The sequence below is a fragment of the Atta colombica genome, unplaced genomic scaffold, assembly GCF_001594045.1.
Source record: "Atta colombica isolate Treedump-2 unplaced genomic scaffold, Acol1.0 scaffold156, whole genome shotgun sequence".
Taxonomy (NCBI): domain Eukaryota; kingdom Metazoa; phylum Arthropoda; class Insecta; order Hymenoptera; family Formicidae; genus Atta; species Atta colombica.
Genome location: NW_017259246.1, coordinates 598892 through 617218, shown reverse-complemented (window position 1 = coordinate 617218; position 18327 = coordinate 598892). Strand labels below are relative to the sequence as shown.

At 31.8% G+C, this 18327-nt stretch overlaps 1 protein-coding gene across 1 annotated transcript in view; it reads right to left on the bottom strand.

The window, feature by feature from the left end:
* Positions 1-4437: 4437 nt before the first annotated feature.
* Positions 4438-18327, bottom strand: part of LOC108685759 — a 14434-nt gene continuing 544 nt past the window's right edge. The window contains exons 2-10 of the mRNA XM_018190720.1: positions 8836-8951; positions 8588-8695; positions 7230-7646; positions 6869-7063; positions 6655-6785; positions 6419-6577; positions 6016-6285; positions 5533-5784; positions 4438-5279 (exon numbers count right to left, since the gene is read on the bottom strand). Coding sequence (XP_018046209.1) covers positions 4941-5279; positions 5533-5784; positions 6016-6285; positions 6419-6577; positions 6655-6785; positions 6869-7063; positions 7230-7646; positions 8588-8695; positions 8836-8944 — 1980 coding nt within the window. The 5' untranslated portion in view covers positions 8945-8951 and the 3' untranslated portion in view covers positions 4438-4940. The remainder of the gene's footprint in view (positions 5280-5532; positions 5785-6015; positions 6286-6418; positions 6578-6654; positions 6786-6868; positions 7064-7229; positions 7647-8587; positions 8696-8835; positions 8952-18327) is intronic.

The following is an 18327-nucleotide window of genomic DNA, read 5'->3' as shown; positions in this document are numbered from 1 at the left end:
TGTTTCTGATAAAATATGGGCAGATATTATGAGATTATATTTAACAAATTGTGATTTTTGTAACTTAGATAATTTTTACTAAAATATTTTATATTTTTTTAATAATGTTATCGTGAATACACGAATTTAGTTAAAATTGTATGGGTACAAAAAATTCGAGATAAGTCGAATAGGTACCCTCATATTAATGGGATATTAATATAATAATTAAAATTTTTTGAAAATACAAAGAAATTGTTAAATTTTATATAATAAATTTTTTAATATAAAAGTATAGTTCTTTAAAATCCCGTTATTATAAGGTTCGATTTATCTTGAACAACTGGTATCCGAAAAACTTTTGTACCCATACATATAAAAAATTGCAATATTCATGTATTTTATTATTATTAAATATATTCCTTTGTAACCACTATTCCATAAGGAAATCATTCTATCCATTTATTTTTAATCCAATATGATTTTTAATGATGTGTGGCAGAACATATTTTCTTGCGAATTTTAATATTATATATTAAAGATGTAATAAAAATGGTAATTGACGTGCTAAAATTATTACTATCCTAAGTAGTGTGGAAGATTCGGGAATTCTCCTGTAACTAAATCACTGATATTTGACGGATTGCTTAAATTGTCTTTGCAAATGAATCTTGTGAATTTTACGTAGAATCAGAATATATTAAGTTCGCTCTCCACTATGAAGATTTTTCTTTTTCATATCGGATACTAACTCGCATACCACGCAAGGCGGAAAAACTTTGATATGATAAAATTATTGGAATAGTTATCTTTAATGATGAAAGTCATAAATATATTAATTTTATCACGATATTAATAAGTTTTATATTTGCAAGTTAATAGTAATATATAATTAATAGTAAATACGATTTAATTGTTGTTAATATTTCTTCCGCGTTTATCAATATTTTATTGAACATTGGTTTAGAAAAATTTGTGTTATCGCATGTATCTTCGACGTTTTCATATAATCTCACATTATCAAAATTTGTTAATTATGCTCCTATAATATCATTTGTATTATATTTTAAATTATTTATAATTGTATTGCAAACAATTATTGTTACTGTAATATTGAATTAAAAGTATACTATAAAGTATACTATAAAGTATACTATAAAAGTATACTATAAAAGTTTACTATAAAAGATAAAATTAAAAAATGATTAATTAAAAAATTAATATAATATGTAAATTAAAATAAATTAGATATAAAAATGAAAAAATAAATTAAAACTATACTTACTTGCTAAAACAGGCTATTATAACTCGTTTTTTTACGGATGAGTATATATTTAATTAAAGGAAAAGAAGAGTGCCGATAAAATCGGCGCAGATGGTGAACGCTTCTATAGATTGATTCGTTTTACGATTGCAGGAAAAAGACTTTGTCCTATCTCTAATAGTAAGATAGCAATTTCTAAGGACATGCGCACAATATAACAAATATTAGAAATAGGAGTAAAGAGTCTTAAGATTTCAAGTTATCTATCAGTTACTTGCAGTTATATTAGAATACATGTTGTTAATATTTATTCTTATTCCTAATACTTGTTCTATTGTGAGGACGTCCTTAGATCCAGTGTACAATGGAGGAAATATTAGGAATAGGAATAAATATTAACAATCGTGTATTCTAGTGTAATTGGTATCTGATAAGTTGAAATCTTAATATTTATTCCTTAATATTTGTTCTATTGTGCGCAAAATCTAACCTCACAGTGTATACTTATATCGGCGTATATTATGATTGCAAAGTTGCAAGTTGCAAGTCTTGCAAATTGCAGTTGATTGCAATTAGTTATAACGAGTGATTCCGTTCTCTTTCGACCACTGAAGAAGAAACATCTCGGATTCGAGTCAATTAGGCTGTGCCCATAATAGAAGGAATAAGGAATTAGAAATAAAGAATAAACAATTTCAACCTATCAGAAACCATGTATTTCGTGTATTCCGATGTATCCGATTTCTGATAGGTTAAAATTGTTTATTCTTTATTCCTAATTCCTTATTCCTTCTATTGTGTGCAGGACTTTACCGATTCAGATGCGATTATTATTACTAGTCGAAATCCGTTATCCTTATTATTAGTTTGTTTTTTATTCTTGCACTGTTCTAGAAACGCTCTTTCTTGCTTTAAACAAATATTAAACGTATATTTCATTTTAAGTTCCAAAAATATATACTAGTTTTGAAAACAGACCTTATATTATATTCGTACTTTTAACAACATTTACTTTTATCAAAATAATTAAAGATCTGATTTATTTCTGCTGTTGGGTCATAAAAATTTATTGCGTCATACAAAGGTTACAAGTGTTATGCGTCGTCTACAATGGAAAGTAGCAGCAGTGGATTAAAAAATAGGCATAGAAATCGATCAATGATAGTTAATTATTCTCCTCACATTCGATTACGATTTGTTGGCTTCTATGCCTATTCTTTAATCCATTATTGCTACTGCTATTGTAGACGACACATTACAACATGAGCGTGAACACAGTGAGTAACAATACATCAATCGACAATAAGATAGATGACTTTTACGAAAATCTCACAGAAGATGTATGTGTGTGAAAGTTTATTTCATGAATCTCCTGAAACATACGGAGAACTACTACCTCTTCTGAATAAACACATTCGCACTACAAGGTAATCATAATTTTCTCGTTACATTCATTGCAAGACACGTGCATGAACAGTAAACTTCTTCGATATATATAGTCGCGTTTTGTGTGTTTCTTGTCTCTGCAAGAGAGTTTTTGCATAATGTGAATCCAAATATGGTGAATGTTAAAGTCACGTTATTCTTTTCTTAATTAGTTGTTAAGAAGATAACGTAATCTTTGCGTTCATTGTAACTGGATAAACAGATCTCTAATGTTTCTGCAGAACAGAATCTTTCCTTTTAGGAGGCATAGTTGAGCACGGAAGTATCATTCTATCTGTTATTGTTATTAAATATCACGAAAGATAGAACGACACATTTATGCCAATCATTTTTCTTAAAAAGAAAATAACCATAATAACCAGATGAAATAACATTTATTTTTATTCACTCATTCGATACATTATAGGTTGTTTTTTTTATTCATGCTGTCTGAATTGATGCACATAGTACAATAAGTTGAAATAAAAAAAACTTATATTTGTTTCACTTTGACTTGTTGCATCACGTGCATCAGTTTAAAGAGTACAGAAATAAAAATCAGACTTCATATTGTCTAGAAAAATCAAGAGTTTATAGGACTTATATATACATGACTATCACTTTTTTGTAGGATACGCGTCCAAATTGAATTAAAGGAAACAAATTGAATCCTTACCAGAGAAAAAAATCAACGAACTATTACAATCGCTGAACATAGAATCTTGAACATAGACTAAGAAAACTAGTTGAAGCTGAACATAATATCGCTATGTCTAACCACATTTTGCAAAATACCAAAAAGGACTTGAATAAAGTATATCAAGTATATCAAGATGTTCTTTCTATGACCAAACAAAAAGCACTTCTACATACTAATTCTGCATGTAACAGCACAAGTATTGAAACAAATAAAGAAGAAAGCTAAATTAGAGATTGATAAGCAGCAGTAATTTTTTAAATCTATGAACGATAAGATATAATCAAATTGTTACTAAATTATTATATTTAGTATATATAAGTATAAATAATCGTTTTGTATGAATAAAAGTTTTGTACAGGATTTTATTACATTTTTTCTTATAAATTATGGAGAGTGTAATATATGTATAGTTAAATCCTGTAGTACAGAAAATGAAGAAGTAGTAGATAATAAGCTCGTATTCAGAACTTAAGCTGATGGTAATATGGTAAACAAGTTATGGAACAGGTATTTACTATTATTCTCAAAATCTTGTTAAATGCAGGATTGTTTTATTTAATTGTTATCAAAGAAAATGATCCTGAATATATTGAACGCTTTTAAAAAATTAAATATGTCTGGTAAAGTTGTTTATGAATGGAAAATAAGAACAATACATTTATGCATTTTACGTTTTCATAAAATTAAAGAAAAATTAGCACTAGACATATCAAAGATAATATCCAGGACATTTTAAAAGATTTTAATTTTATAAGGAGGAAAAAAAGATATTAATTATAAATCTACAATGTTATAAATCTAATTAATATTTATAATGATAAATTACAGGTAAATGAACTTCATTTACTTGAATCATATTATATTGCATTGTTTGTAGATAGTTATAACACCGTTTATATTATTTGTCGTTATGTATTATATAATTGCAAAATTAATATTTATAGGCATAAGAATATATTTCATAAAATAATAATTTAATTCCTTATTTATGTATATTTTTATCGTCTTCTATTAATAATAATTGTTTAAGAAAGGAGATGATAAAAGAAAGCTAAAAGAAGAGATAATCTTTTTTACAAATATAATTTATTGTCAAGTACAAGATTTACATTATGATATTGAATTATTGCAATAAATACCATATATTGGTATTCAAGCATTACGCAAAATGAGCACTCTCGTCGTCTGAAGACTACACGAGTAATTTGTTAGATGTTTATAGATAAATATGGCTATTTTCCTATTCTGCTTGAGCAGAATACATTTTCTATGTTTGTTTGGATAAGAGTAACGTTTCATTAAAATTTAGTTATAAATATTTAAAAGCAATATTTAAAAGCAATAAGCTGGAAGAATTTCTTTATCTACTATTAATAACAATTATTTCAAAAATTTTGGTACACATATTTACCTTCAGCAGTTTTTTTCGCGATTGAATGATTATAAAGCGATAAAGTAACATCTCTCTTATCATTTAAATTACTATTTGATTACTGGCACGCGTTCGTTGTTTTCTACGCAATTTCTTTCTTAGTATTATTACGATAAAGGTATTATAAAAATAATACCGTTCTACGAATCCACAAATTTCGGTCTGCGAATTCGTTGTAACTTAATATATAATACAGCTGCGCTTATGGTCGCGACGAAGAGTGTGCTTAACATAAGAGAGAAGGTAATGTAAAATCCACCGTTGCTCATGCAAACTTCTTTCGCTTTTGTCATCGTTTCGACAGCCGTTTCCTCCATACTTTCCAGAATCTGACTGGATGCTGTACTTAAGTCATCTAACATAATCACTTTGAAACGTCGCCCAACACGAACCGGATCTGATAATAGAACCGCATTTGACAAGTTGGTCGACGGTGGTGCATGTGTTATCGAGCGACGACGTCTTCCTGGCTCGATTTGCTAAAACAAATTATATATAATATGTTAGAAAAATGTAAAGTTTTTTAATGAAATAAGGACTTTTGTATAAAATTTAGAATAATTTCGAATATTTCAAAATATTTTATAAATTATTACAAGACATTTTTTTTCAGTTATTATAAGAAATGATGATTTTAAAATACATTGTGTGTTAATTTCAATGAGTGCGATAATTTTATCAAATATTATATATAATGTGTGTGTACATTTGAATATTGATTTTGTGGCTTACTTGATTCGCTTCTGGACAAGGTTCGCAATTAGTTTTACATAGTTCGACATTACATTCGATGAATAGATCCATAACATCAGGGAATTTGAAGGCTTGGAAGAACGCATAAGCGATAATGGAAGCGCCTGTATTGCCGGTATCATTCGTCTTTTGGAAGGCACCGAATAGTTTCGGTTTCAAAATGCAGCCTCTTTCGTCGGTGAGTTGCAGCATATTAGTTGAGGCTTCGTCTCGCGCCAAACAATCACGGACCTTGAAAATAATTATAAACAATTGTTAATTTATATTTCTTATATAAAAATTCTGTAATCTTAAAATTAAAGTAGAATACATCGAAAAATAATTATTTCTTGTGTACATATATATATATATACACACACACACACATATTCATGAATTAATTACATCTATACATTTTTTTGTTGGAACATAATTCTATCAATGAATTATCATTATGCATATAAGATGGTTTTTAATACATACCTGGAGGTCGAAACCAGGATCGCCCTCTACGGTAACTACTAAAGTCATTGTTTCTCCAATCTTTACGAGTCCATCGGCTGCTGATGCGAAAGGTCCTTTACCGACTTGAATATCCAATTTAGCTGTCGCAGTATCGCCACTAAAGGTAACGATTTCTTGATTCAACATATCTACTGAGAGATTCACCGTTAGGGCCTTATTGATGTTCCCTTCCCAGAGACATCGTACTCTTCGAATTGTATCCCAGACTTCTTGTATACCCGGTTCATTCTTTAGCAATAAGAATTTTTTATTTCAAAGTCTAATAATTATTTTCTATTACATGTGATTTTTTACGAGCTAAATGTAACAAATAAAATCCGTGGAAAATCAAGCTAATAAATTTAGTTAGTTCGACACCGACTTGTAATACAAGGACGTTTTCCAAATACGCTTGACCAGCTTCACCCTCGAAATCATTGATGAACTGAGTTCCACAGGATTCCAGATTCACTGTAAAAGAGTATGTTGTTGAACCTGAATTCTGTTTTACGTAGGTACATTCTGGATTCATGAAAAATCCCTGAAATTAGACAAAATCGATACTTTATTATCGGTAATTTTTTGTGCAAGAGATTGTTTTGTTTCACGCTCTCTTACCTTAGAATAAATAATGCCGTCGTAAGCGCGATTGAATTCGATATTGATCGTCATCATTGTCTTACTGCATTGGACATCGAGATTATGAATATGCGGGGGATGACTGAGATCATCCTCACCTTGAGTAGTTTCTAAAAAATAAAATAAAATTATTTTTTCATGTATTTTGCATTTATGTTTGCATGTATGTGCATTGTGACAAACAAATACGTACCTCCAGTTGCAGTTTCAGTAGTTCTAGGACCTTCTCCTCTGCCTGCTTCACTAGTTCCAGCACCTGTTCCAGTTTCACTTGGTGTAGTAAAGGGAGGAAACGGTCTTTCGGTAGTTGAATATCCCCCGTTCGAAGTAGGGTAACCTGAGCTAGGATAGCCTCTTGTCGGGGTTGGTCCTGAGGGTCCTGAGACTCCTAAAAAATACTCAGATGGCATAATGCTGGTAATCTCCAATTGATTTGGTGCACGATTCATTTGGTGCTGTATTATTTAATAGTATACTTAAAGCTTTTGGAGCATTTTCAATTTGGATTTGGATTTTTGTGTCTATACCCATACCTGCACCTAAGAGGGGCTTACCGATCGTGGATTCAGAAGGAGGTCTTGGACTGGTCGATGGGAAAAGCGGTGGCTGCGGCGGTAGGTAAGTGGACGACGATTCCGGGGGATTCAGTGGTGGAAAGGCTGATGAGCCCGCGTTGGAATACGAGGGTTGACTCGGTCGGGGGTTGTAGGACGTGGAGCCTCTGAAACCTTGCGGCACGTACGTTGATGAAGGTTGTTGGCTCGGTCTTGGAGTAGAAAATGGCGTGGAAGGTTGCCCAGATGATGAGTAACCAATATTTGGCGGAGTATATAGCGATGATGGTCGCTGAGGGGTATAGCCTAATATATCACTTTGTTGAGAACTCGTGGCCTGGAAAGGTCGGGGTTTTTCAGGCGGTCGTTGAGTGCTGTAGGGTGGCAGGTATGCATTCGCATCCGATTGCTGGCGAACTGTAAAAATACATGAGCTCAAGAGTGAGACTCCTTTGTAATTTGTGAACACTACGATGGCATCAATGAAAATTTGTTATTGAAATTATCGATTATGCCATCGTAGTCTATAAAATCTATCAATCTATCGATCAGTTTTATATATGTATCACTCTTTAAGTTTTAATTAAAAAAAAAAAACAAAAGATAAAGGTAAGCGTAAGTTTTGGAGAGTTAATTAAGAATATATTGACTTTACTTTAGTGCTACAAAAGAGAACGATTTATTAAAAACATTCGATGGCTTTGATGGCATTTATTTATTAAGATATTATATAAATTAAAAACTCTGTGGATTAAAGTTAATTGTTTTGAAACTTACTGTTGACTGAGAAGCAACTGTCATTCATAATATTAAAAAATGTATTTATACTTTACATTGAAGCTATCAATAATGCTATCGAAGTCCATGAACATTGATTAATTTTAGTGTTGATCGGTCTCTTTGAATTTTAATTAAAGAAAACAAGAGAGTACATTCTAAGGAGTTAATTAAGAGTGCATTGATTTAATGCTTTGTAGCAGAAAACGATTTATTGTCAGTTCGAACAAACGTGCATCAAAGCCAATCCCAGCGTCGAACATAAAGCTAATTCCGTGACTTCTAAATGTCACGTTAAAATGATTAATAGCATAGCGTATTTATGGATGAATGATTTTGTGCGTCTATAATATTTAAATTGGTGAGGCGGTATTGGCATAGTCGCAGCTTTCTTTTGCGCAATACACATCCATAATAGCATCCATCTCTGACCATCAGCGGCACTGAACTGTCTATAAATCAGCGCGCAACGTTAGATTGCAGCTAAATTCAATCATCATGAGAAAATACTCGTTAATGTACGCGTATGGCGACAAGGATGGCTTCGTGCCGTTTCCTGTCGACGAAACTCGGAAACCTACTTTTACGTGTGCCCTGCTGGTAGATCCCTTGAATCCACTCTAGGATATTTTGCGCCATCACGTCTGCTGGCGATACCGAGGCAGCAGCCCGTTGGACTCTCGAGTGTGCTAATGAATTTTAAACCATTCGTTTGTGATCAATTTATCATCACAACAATTATAGCGCCTCTCTTTCTCTCTCTCTTTCTCTCTCGTTCGCTCGATTATGCTTAAGGCGGACTTATAGAATTCTCTTGCATTTTTCTTACCGGGATCCGCGTCTGCGGTTCTCACAAAGAGCGCGTGTCCGCCGAAGTCTTGGCCATACACCGCTGCATCCGAGAGAGCGACGACGAGAATCGTCGCGATGAGCCTCATCCTTGGCCTGTAAATTTTATTTCAGTTAATGACAGCATTTTTTTCTCTCTCTTTCTCTCTCTCTCTCTCTCTCTCTCTCTCTCTCTCTCTCTCTCTCTCTTCACGCTATATTAATACTTTCAATTTCGATCGGAATTTCTTCAATAGAAATAATCGTCCCGCGCGAAATCGCTTTCAACGTTGCGAGGGTCAAGTGTCATTGACTTGCGGGAATATGAAGGTTTACTCAAGGTATGATGAGTCGCGGACGACGGTAGGCTAGTTTCCTCGTCGAAAGTAGAAAGTGATCATTATGAAATCTATATGACCATGATCGCAGCTTTTGACAGTTGACGTCACCGTGCAAGCGGGATGACTTATTGCGAAAGGAGGCATGCGAGAGTGCGCGCGCGTGATTTCTCCTCAAGGTCTGGGTTTCCGTGTTCTGGGACGGTACATGAAAAATCATGTCGTCGATTATGAAAATCGCTCTTTACACGTTATATGTGTATCTATACATTTAAGCGCATGTTTCTTCAAGATCTCCACATGCGTGTCGGAATGCGCGAATTGTACAAAGAACGACTACCGTAGCCCGACTATCCATCAAGAATTTCGAAAGTAACATCGCCGAAGAATACTGGTGGTTTTCTAATTGGACCGTAATTGTTCGGTGGAATACCCAAGGTTCCGAATCGCGAACGCGAATGAAACTCATCCTTCTTGCAAGGATTAAACAGGCAAGCATTATTTCGGCAACGCGATGACTGTACAGATAATTGTTTTGTCAGCAAGTTGCAACTAGCTGGATGATCTCCAAGGTCTCAGAACGTGGCGAAATTAATCGTTGTGGAAAGAAAAAAAGGAAGAAACCGCGTGCAATTATTTCAACAGAGTTTTAGTGAAAAATTTAGCGTGCGAGTATAATGGCGCTCATTCCTTAATCTCGGATCGCGATCGCTAAATATCTTTTAATTTAGAGTCGACGTCGTTTCCCTTATTGTTCATCTCTTCTCACGTGCTGCAGCGTGTGTTAGCGGCATGTTTCGTCAGGGCGGATTACGTGCAGTATAATCGCTCTGTCTTGTCTCACATGTCTCATAATTCCAGACCACCTTGTTAGTATAATTTATAATTATATTCACTTAATCACATATTTTTAATCATTCAGATGTTGTTGCTTTTTATTTATGTAGATAAGATGGCATTCTTTTTCTTTCATAGAGATTTTTATTAATATTACGACATTCGTTATTTTAAATATGGATTTTCTTGCATGCTTAGCCGTATTTCTTTACGGTTACATATAAAACAAATAAAATATATTTAAAGATTTTTTTATAAAATATGTATAAAAAGTTAAATTTTCAAGAAACAAAAAATTAAAAAAATCATTTATTGTATGTGTCATAAGCGTACTATATTTCTCTGAACATATAATTCCTATTTCTATTGATGCAGATTATCTTTAATCTCGGTTCGATTTACTCCTCATTTTTTACTAATTCTATTCTCTTTCTTAAAAAACGATAAAACTCGATAAATGAATCGCGATTAAAATTTATCTACATTGGAGGAAACAGATATAATAGGAATATAAAAATGAAATTTTAAGCTATGATTAATATTTTGAAAATCTATTAAAAGAAAAAAATAAAAACCTCTGGATTCGTGTTTGCTTTTTGGAAAAATTTTATATTTGCTATTATTTATTCCCTAATATATTCTACATTAATTTTTTTAAATATTAATAAATGTGAAAAAGGAAATATTAAGTACATGAAACAATAATTTCTTTACATTTTATAAAATGTTAAAAATTACTCTTAATAAAAACATCCTAAGCAAATATTAAACTCTTATTTCTCGTTTTCTGTTTTATGCTTGCCGGATCAAAATTATTAGCGATATGGTATTACTGATAGAGAATGATGAACATCAAATTAAAAAATGGATTATTTGATTATTGCAGAAATCCCTTTATTTATTATAGATGAAAATTCATGCAGAACCTCTCTTTTGATGCATGATTGAAATTTATAATTTAATGTATGAATAAAATAGATAGCATTATCAATTATGATATGATTAAAATTTTAATATTTAATTCAGTCAAATTCACAGTTACAATAAATAAATAACAATTTCAATTCATGCAATGATAATCATTGTATTAAAATAATTATTGGAATATAATAAATGCAGCAGTGATACATATATTATGATATTCAATCATTCGCACGAATTGACAAATAATTACTCATTTATAGCATTATATGCGAAATTCCGCATGACTTCCTCGTGATTTAGTGAATTCTTTTTTCAGGCCTAAATAAGCTCATTATCTCGAACTTGAAATCTAAAGGTTAACCCCATGCTGTATCTACAGAAGGCATGGGAAAGCATCCATGTAAGGATGCATGGATGCTTTCCATCGCCTTAGTTTTATGCCATGAATCCGCTAGTGAAACCGAATCGTGACGCGGCCGCCTTTAGTTCCTACCTATACTCATACGATCTGATGCATCCAAGCGCCGATGCTGTGTCGGATCGGTAGGGTAAAAGATCGAGAAGTCAACATTGGAATCGTGCTTGAGCAAGGTGAAAGGTGAAAGTCGTACCTAGCACTGGTTAGAGGGACGTATAGATACCGGCAGGCATGTGCTTGCTTTTATATGTGTTCTCCTTGAAATATACGTATGTATTGCGAGAATCGTCTATCGCAGGATCTTTCTGTTGATCGATACATCAGATAAATATTTTTCCTGCTTTCTTGTTTCATCAATCACGTTGATCAATAATTTAGTTGATAATTCATTGTAGATTTTTAATTTTTTGAGATTCTAGTACCATATTTGAATTGGCCAAATAGAGATAACTCCGCAAAATTCTCATTATTTTTGCTTCTTTGAATTTTTTATTTACCACGTATTTTTTATATTCTGCACATCTTTGAGCTAGGGTTTTTTTATTTTATAGCAAACTGATGCGTGTACGCGAAGATTTTCTCGAGTCTCACGATAGATACATTAAATTACGAAAATAAGTATGAGAAAGAAATTCGTGATAATTATATCAGGAGATTGACTCAGTTACACAAGTCACATATTCCAATTATTAAATTAGGTTTAATCAATTATAAATACATGTAGAGAGTATGATGGCGAGATAAACCATTAAGATAACCTGATTTACATGAACACAAATTATCTTATAGCAATGAAAGAGAAGATAGTATTACTATGGCCCCTCATATTTTATTTATATTTTATACAAATTATTTTAACTTTGTTAATCAATATTTAAATTTAAAACTTACTTAGTGATTACCTTCGTCAAAGTGCATGAAGTTCAATCGATTTTAGATTCAAAATTAAAAAATATTTATTACTTAAAATATTATTTATAAGAATATAACAACACTGTATAATCAAAGAGAAAGAAGAAATGAATACTATGATCTCTCTGCAAAAATTAAAATTTGGTTTTGTTTAAAAAAACAAATTACTTTTTTCGCTACTCAGTAAAAATTTATAGTATCAATATGTAATGTGAACTACAGATTAGAATGTAGTGCTACAATCAACTTACTGAATAATTATTTTTATATGAAAAAGAGACCAATAATTAGATTAGTAATTAGAATTTTCATGGAGTTATATTGTTTATTGCAAAATACGCTAATTAATATGCGGTTTAAGAAAAATGAAGAAATATGTATAATTAAATGCAAAAATGTGCTTTAAAAAATGCTTGAGAGTAAAAATAGGTTGTAATAGCTGTTATGTATTGGTATAATAGCGTCATAATAAAAGGGGATTACTGAACAAATGATTTTATTAAATATGATTCAATAAATTATCATTAGAATTCGCCATCTAATAGCGAAGATATTAAGAAGAAACATTATACCTAGAAAGGCCATAATACCACCTTCTCTTCTAATTTCGCAGCAATATTCTCGAGTATGAAAAATATGACAGAGTCATGCAAAAGCGACATATTTAACCTGTTTAACTCTTAATTTGGACATTACACAATAGTAGATTACGTAGTACAATCTTTTTTAATAAAGAACTTCTACAAAAAAAAAAACGAGTAATTGCACTCTATTTTATTTACTATTTATCACTTTTATTTACTATTGTATCTTCTTGTATTTCTTAGCACAAAATCAAGTTTTGGTTTTTCTAAAAAGAAAGTTATATAAATAAGTGGCTGAAGTTTTAGAAGCTGCATCATCTACACTGAAGATTTTGCTAAATTATCTAAAAATTTAGATACATATATGAAAATAATTTTGTTGGATTATTAAAATAATTATATAGAAACGCTAAAACGTATAGAACGCTTAAACGTTGGTGACAATGATGCAAAAAGTTTTAACATTTTAGCAACTAGTCAGAGCATTCTATATAATTATTTTGATAATCCAAGTAAGATTATTAGCTAAATTTTCAGATAATGCATAACTTCAACAAAATTGTTCTTTTTGCATACAATTGAGGGTTAAAGTTGATGAAAATCGCCTTTGATAAACGCCATTCTTATTATATATCTAAGAAAATGATATTTGTCATCGCTTTTATTTAGTGTATTCAGTAATCGCTGTACGCTCAACATGTAATTGATACGTTGATGTCATTAAACTATTGAAAGATGAACCGCTAATTGTTGCGGTTTCTGACGCGTGCGAGTCGCGAAGGATTTATACATATGCGTCTCATTTTTCGTTTCGGCCGTAATTTTGCGAATACAATATCACGCTGTAGTATATATACATCGATAGTAGTAGAATTTTCTCGATCTAGTTGGACCCCATTACGTTGAAAATTAAATTAACGTGCCGGTACTAATTACGCGTTAATTAACACCATGCTCTACCTCGTGCTCTGTCGGTGCTGAGGAAGGTACATTCTTTCGAAATCTACTGGCACCGCGTCGGCGTATTAGAATATCATAATTTGTACCTCGAAGAAACATTCTGTCTCGACGTCTGTGTCTCCGCGTCGTGCAATTGTGCGAAATTCGTGTAACTTTGCGCAGGCAGTCCGGCCGTAACGTTGCTGTTTGCGGTCGCGCGATTAAGCAAGTGTAGCATGCACTTGAGATGTTGCGGTTTCCTCTTCGCCACATCGCCGGCTGCTTTGTTGTCGATGTCGGCATTTTAATAACGAGACGAGATAGCACTCGTTTATTATGGAGGTTTCGTAACGAGCTAGGTCCATGGAATCATGGAACTGGGCTACTTGAGATTATTATGACTTTAAATCTGATGCGTATTAAGACTGCTCGATCATCGACCGGGAATTACAACTAATATTGTTAATATAAAACTCGAACTAATACTGTTAATATAAAAAATATTTTTAATTTGAGGTAACAAAGAATATCAAAATTTTTTTATAACTTATTTAGGAAATAATTAACTTTATTTACGATAATTCGGGCTGTGTGGTTGTTTTATATTAGCATACGTTAGGATGTAGAATTATCTTTATTATGATATGAAGCGAAATTTTCTTTACATTAAAGTTTTAATATGATGCAAGTAGCGTGAATATTTTCCTGGTTTTTTAAAATGATCTGAATTACTTCTACTCGCGACAATTTAATTTAAAACTCACTGTTCAAAAATAACATCTGATTTAATTGGGTACATACAGTGAAGGTAAAAAGTATTTGTACAGAAAAGATTTTCATGAAAAAACTTTGTTTGAAGATAAACATTAATTAACAATTCATAACGATGAATAGCGTTCGCTGTCTTAACATAAACAAAAGAGCTTATGAAAAGAATCATATTTATGATCTTTTAGAAGTTAAATTTCTCGACTATACAAATATTTTGTGTGTCCATATAATACAATTCTACATTTTTATTTATTATTGAGATAACATATTTTAAATATTACACATCTCTTTTGGTGAAATAATTTTGAGAAATATTTTATTTTATTTTTTAATAATAAATTGCTAATTAATATTTATTTTCTAAAAATAAGTTTGTTAAAAAGATATCTCTTTTTTACGAATACTCTTTGCACTCACTGTATTCTTTATATTATATGTAACTATATATTATAATAAGATCGATACATTGTCCAACGTACGTATAAACGGTAAATGATAGATTCAAATAATACCATTTTTTATTTTTGCTTATTATTGAGATAATATATTTTAATTATAATATTACATATTTCTTTTTAGATAAAATAATTTTGAAAACCATCTACTTTATTCTTTATTAAATTGCTAATTAATGTTTACTTTCTAAGAAAAAGATATCTTCTCTATATAAATACTTTTTACACACTCACTGTATTCTTTATATTATATGTATATATATGTACGATATAATGAAGTCGATATTGTTCAGCGATACTGTATAAACGACAGGTGGTAGATGAAATTATGGCGGTGCATCCTTCCGAGAAACGCGCAATATTTCGGCGAGCGCAAAATTATTCGTAGCACGTTAAATTAAATTCGATGTGTCAAGAGAGGAACTACTCATGCTGGACGCTGAACGCTAATGGCGCGAATTATGCTAATGACGGAACGATTTAAGTGTACACAACGGCCAGTGGTTTGCGGCCGGCGCGGACTCACGTAGTGAAAACTGTTACGTCCAATAGGTCTGGGTTACGGGGACATCGATTTCCTTATACATCGGCGAATGCCGACTTAATTCGCTGAAATCGGCTGTGTTGACGGTGAAAAATCACCGAGGTGATACAAGCGTGATTTCTACCGTATCAATGTCAGCAATCGGCCATTCCAAATACGTAACTTCGTATAATGTGCGATAGATGCGGGAAAATAAGTTTTCGTTCGGACATTCAGCGCAGGCAAAAGTCGCGCGAGTAGAATACCTTGACCGTGTTCGACCGACAAATCTTACATCTTCATCGTTTTTCCATACGCCGTTTTTCATATTTTCCTTCACCGAATGATTTACACATTCTATCAGCTTCTTTGGGTTTCTCCGCATTTCAGAAAGAAATAACTGTCCCGTTCAATAGAAAAAAAATTACGATCATCTGTTTCAAAGATTCGGCTATGAATTCTGCGCCGGAGGATTATTTGTCCCGAGACAAATGACGTTCGCGAATTTTTAAGTGACCGCAAAAACATACCCCGTGGGTACACTTGGTTGGGAAAGCGTGAACTTTACTGTTAAATTCCTCGGATGGTGAGGCATGCGCGTTTTTCAAGCTCGTTCATTGACATTTAATATATTCTTTGCACACGTACGAGAACGATTTATCCTCTCTTTCACCTTATTTCTCCTTTTTTTTCTATTTCTCTCCCTCTCTCTTTCTCTTTCATCTCGTGTGTGCGCGTGTGAGATCCCCTTCTTTTCTCTTTTTTTTTTATCAAACTCTTCACGCACGTGTCTTTACTATTATGTAGTGCTGTAGAAAACGCATTTTAAGTACCGTGACTAGCGAAAGGATGTCAATACTGTGTACATGTGTATAAGGATGTTGATATAAAAATACGAAGTTATGAATGTTATAAGATGATTTTGACAACTCACTGTAGAAAACATTTTGGAAACTTCTTGCTTCAAAAAGAATCTGCTTAAAATGATTATTCGATAAAATCTAAATATTTCGGTTTCGTTTTATAATAAAATGATTAGTGTAATATATATATATGTATTTTTTTTAATGGCACTTAAATTATTGTTTCGTAAAAATCTCTTTTTTTAAACATTTGTTTCAAAGAACATTTTACAAATTTTTTTTTTAATGTTTATTCGATAAAATAGATATTTCAATTGCATTACTTTGTAACAAAATTAGTAACATATTTTAATAACAATTAAATTATAGCTTTATAAAGATTTTTTTTAATGATGCATCTGGAGCAGAAATATCTTTGGAAGTTGTATTTTCAAAGTAGGTCATCGATTGTCACGAAAACAAAATTACTTTCTTTTTCTAGGAATTTATTTTACTCACCGCGATTAATCAAAGTACAAACAAAATATTAAATTAGATATATATGCAATGTGTTTCAGTTATTCTCTCATTATTCTAATATTATTATTTCTCTGTCAATCAATTCATACGAATTCAGGAATTTTATTAGAGAATTTATATGCAATTTTATTAAAGGATTTACATATAGCACGTATTTCGTAATTCTTATATTCCAAATCATGTTATTTAACACGAATAACTTGTGGATAAATTTCTTTCTTGTTAGATGTAGTAATCTCAATCCATTATAAATTTCATAATTAGAAATGTATGTAGATGTAGATAAATGGCATCAATTTCATAGATTATTAATAATTACTAATATTAATACAAGTAATAATGACGTAACTCTTAATATAGAAGAGGTTAGGACCTAGTCTTGCATCATCACGTTTATATTTTTATTCAATAGAGACTAAGTGTGTCGCAAACTCTTCTTGTTCCTTCATGCGTTTCGTAACGTCTAATCCGCGAAGATAAATGTCACGAGGCGTGTGCAACGAAAACTCCAATAATCATTTTTTTCTTCCGTATCTTTGCGCGAAGTCAGCTTGTGCGGAAGACTTTTGACATGCGAAATGACTTTTACTATTGTACGAACAAGCAATATGATTTTATCTTCTTCCCACGTAGCGAATGGAAAATAAAATATACTTGCTTTTGAACTTCAGCATTATTTCCGGTGGTTTCGGAATCTTTTCGTACAGTTAATATAAATAATAGAAAGGTACAGTTAATACTAGAAATTTGTTGTAGTTTTTAATTTCGCGCTGTTTTGTGATTTAAAAAAAAATTATTTGCCACGTAAATGTTTTCAAGTTTAACTTTAAATTTTAATTTCTCAATATTTTAATTTCTCAATATTTATTATTAGAATATATAAAAAAGATAGAAATAATTATTGCAGCCGAGTATAAAAACCTGCGGTTTGTTTTTTGATACTCGATTCATTTGATTGTTTGTCAGTAGCACTTAGAAATTTTGAAGTTGAACTTTAAATATTAATTACTCAATATTTTAATTAAAACAAAGATACAAGTGGTTGTTGCAGCCGAGTATAAAAACCTGCGATTTGTTTTTTGATACTCGATTTGATTGTTTGTTGTCAAAGGCACTTGAGAAATAAGAAGAGAGGAATTCCTCGACATCTGCGTATATCTACATCTGCGTGCAACAAGTGAATCTCTGTACTTCTGTACCATCATGCGCGGTGCGTGCCGAGCTCGCAATGTATGTATATGTGTATATTCACACGTATGCTCACTTTCTTCGAGGATACGGTGACCAAAACGAGCAATCATCATTTCTCACTCTCACTCTCGCACAATGATTCTCACACTCGCTTCTCTTTTCTCCTTCGACTGCAATTCGCTCACGACTTTGACACCGTATACGTTCAAGGAAAGTACT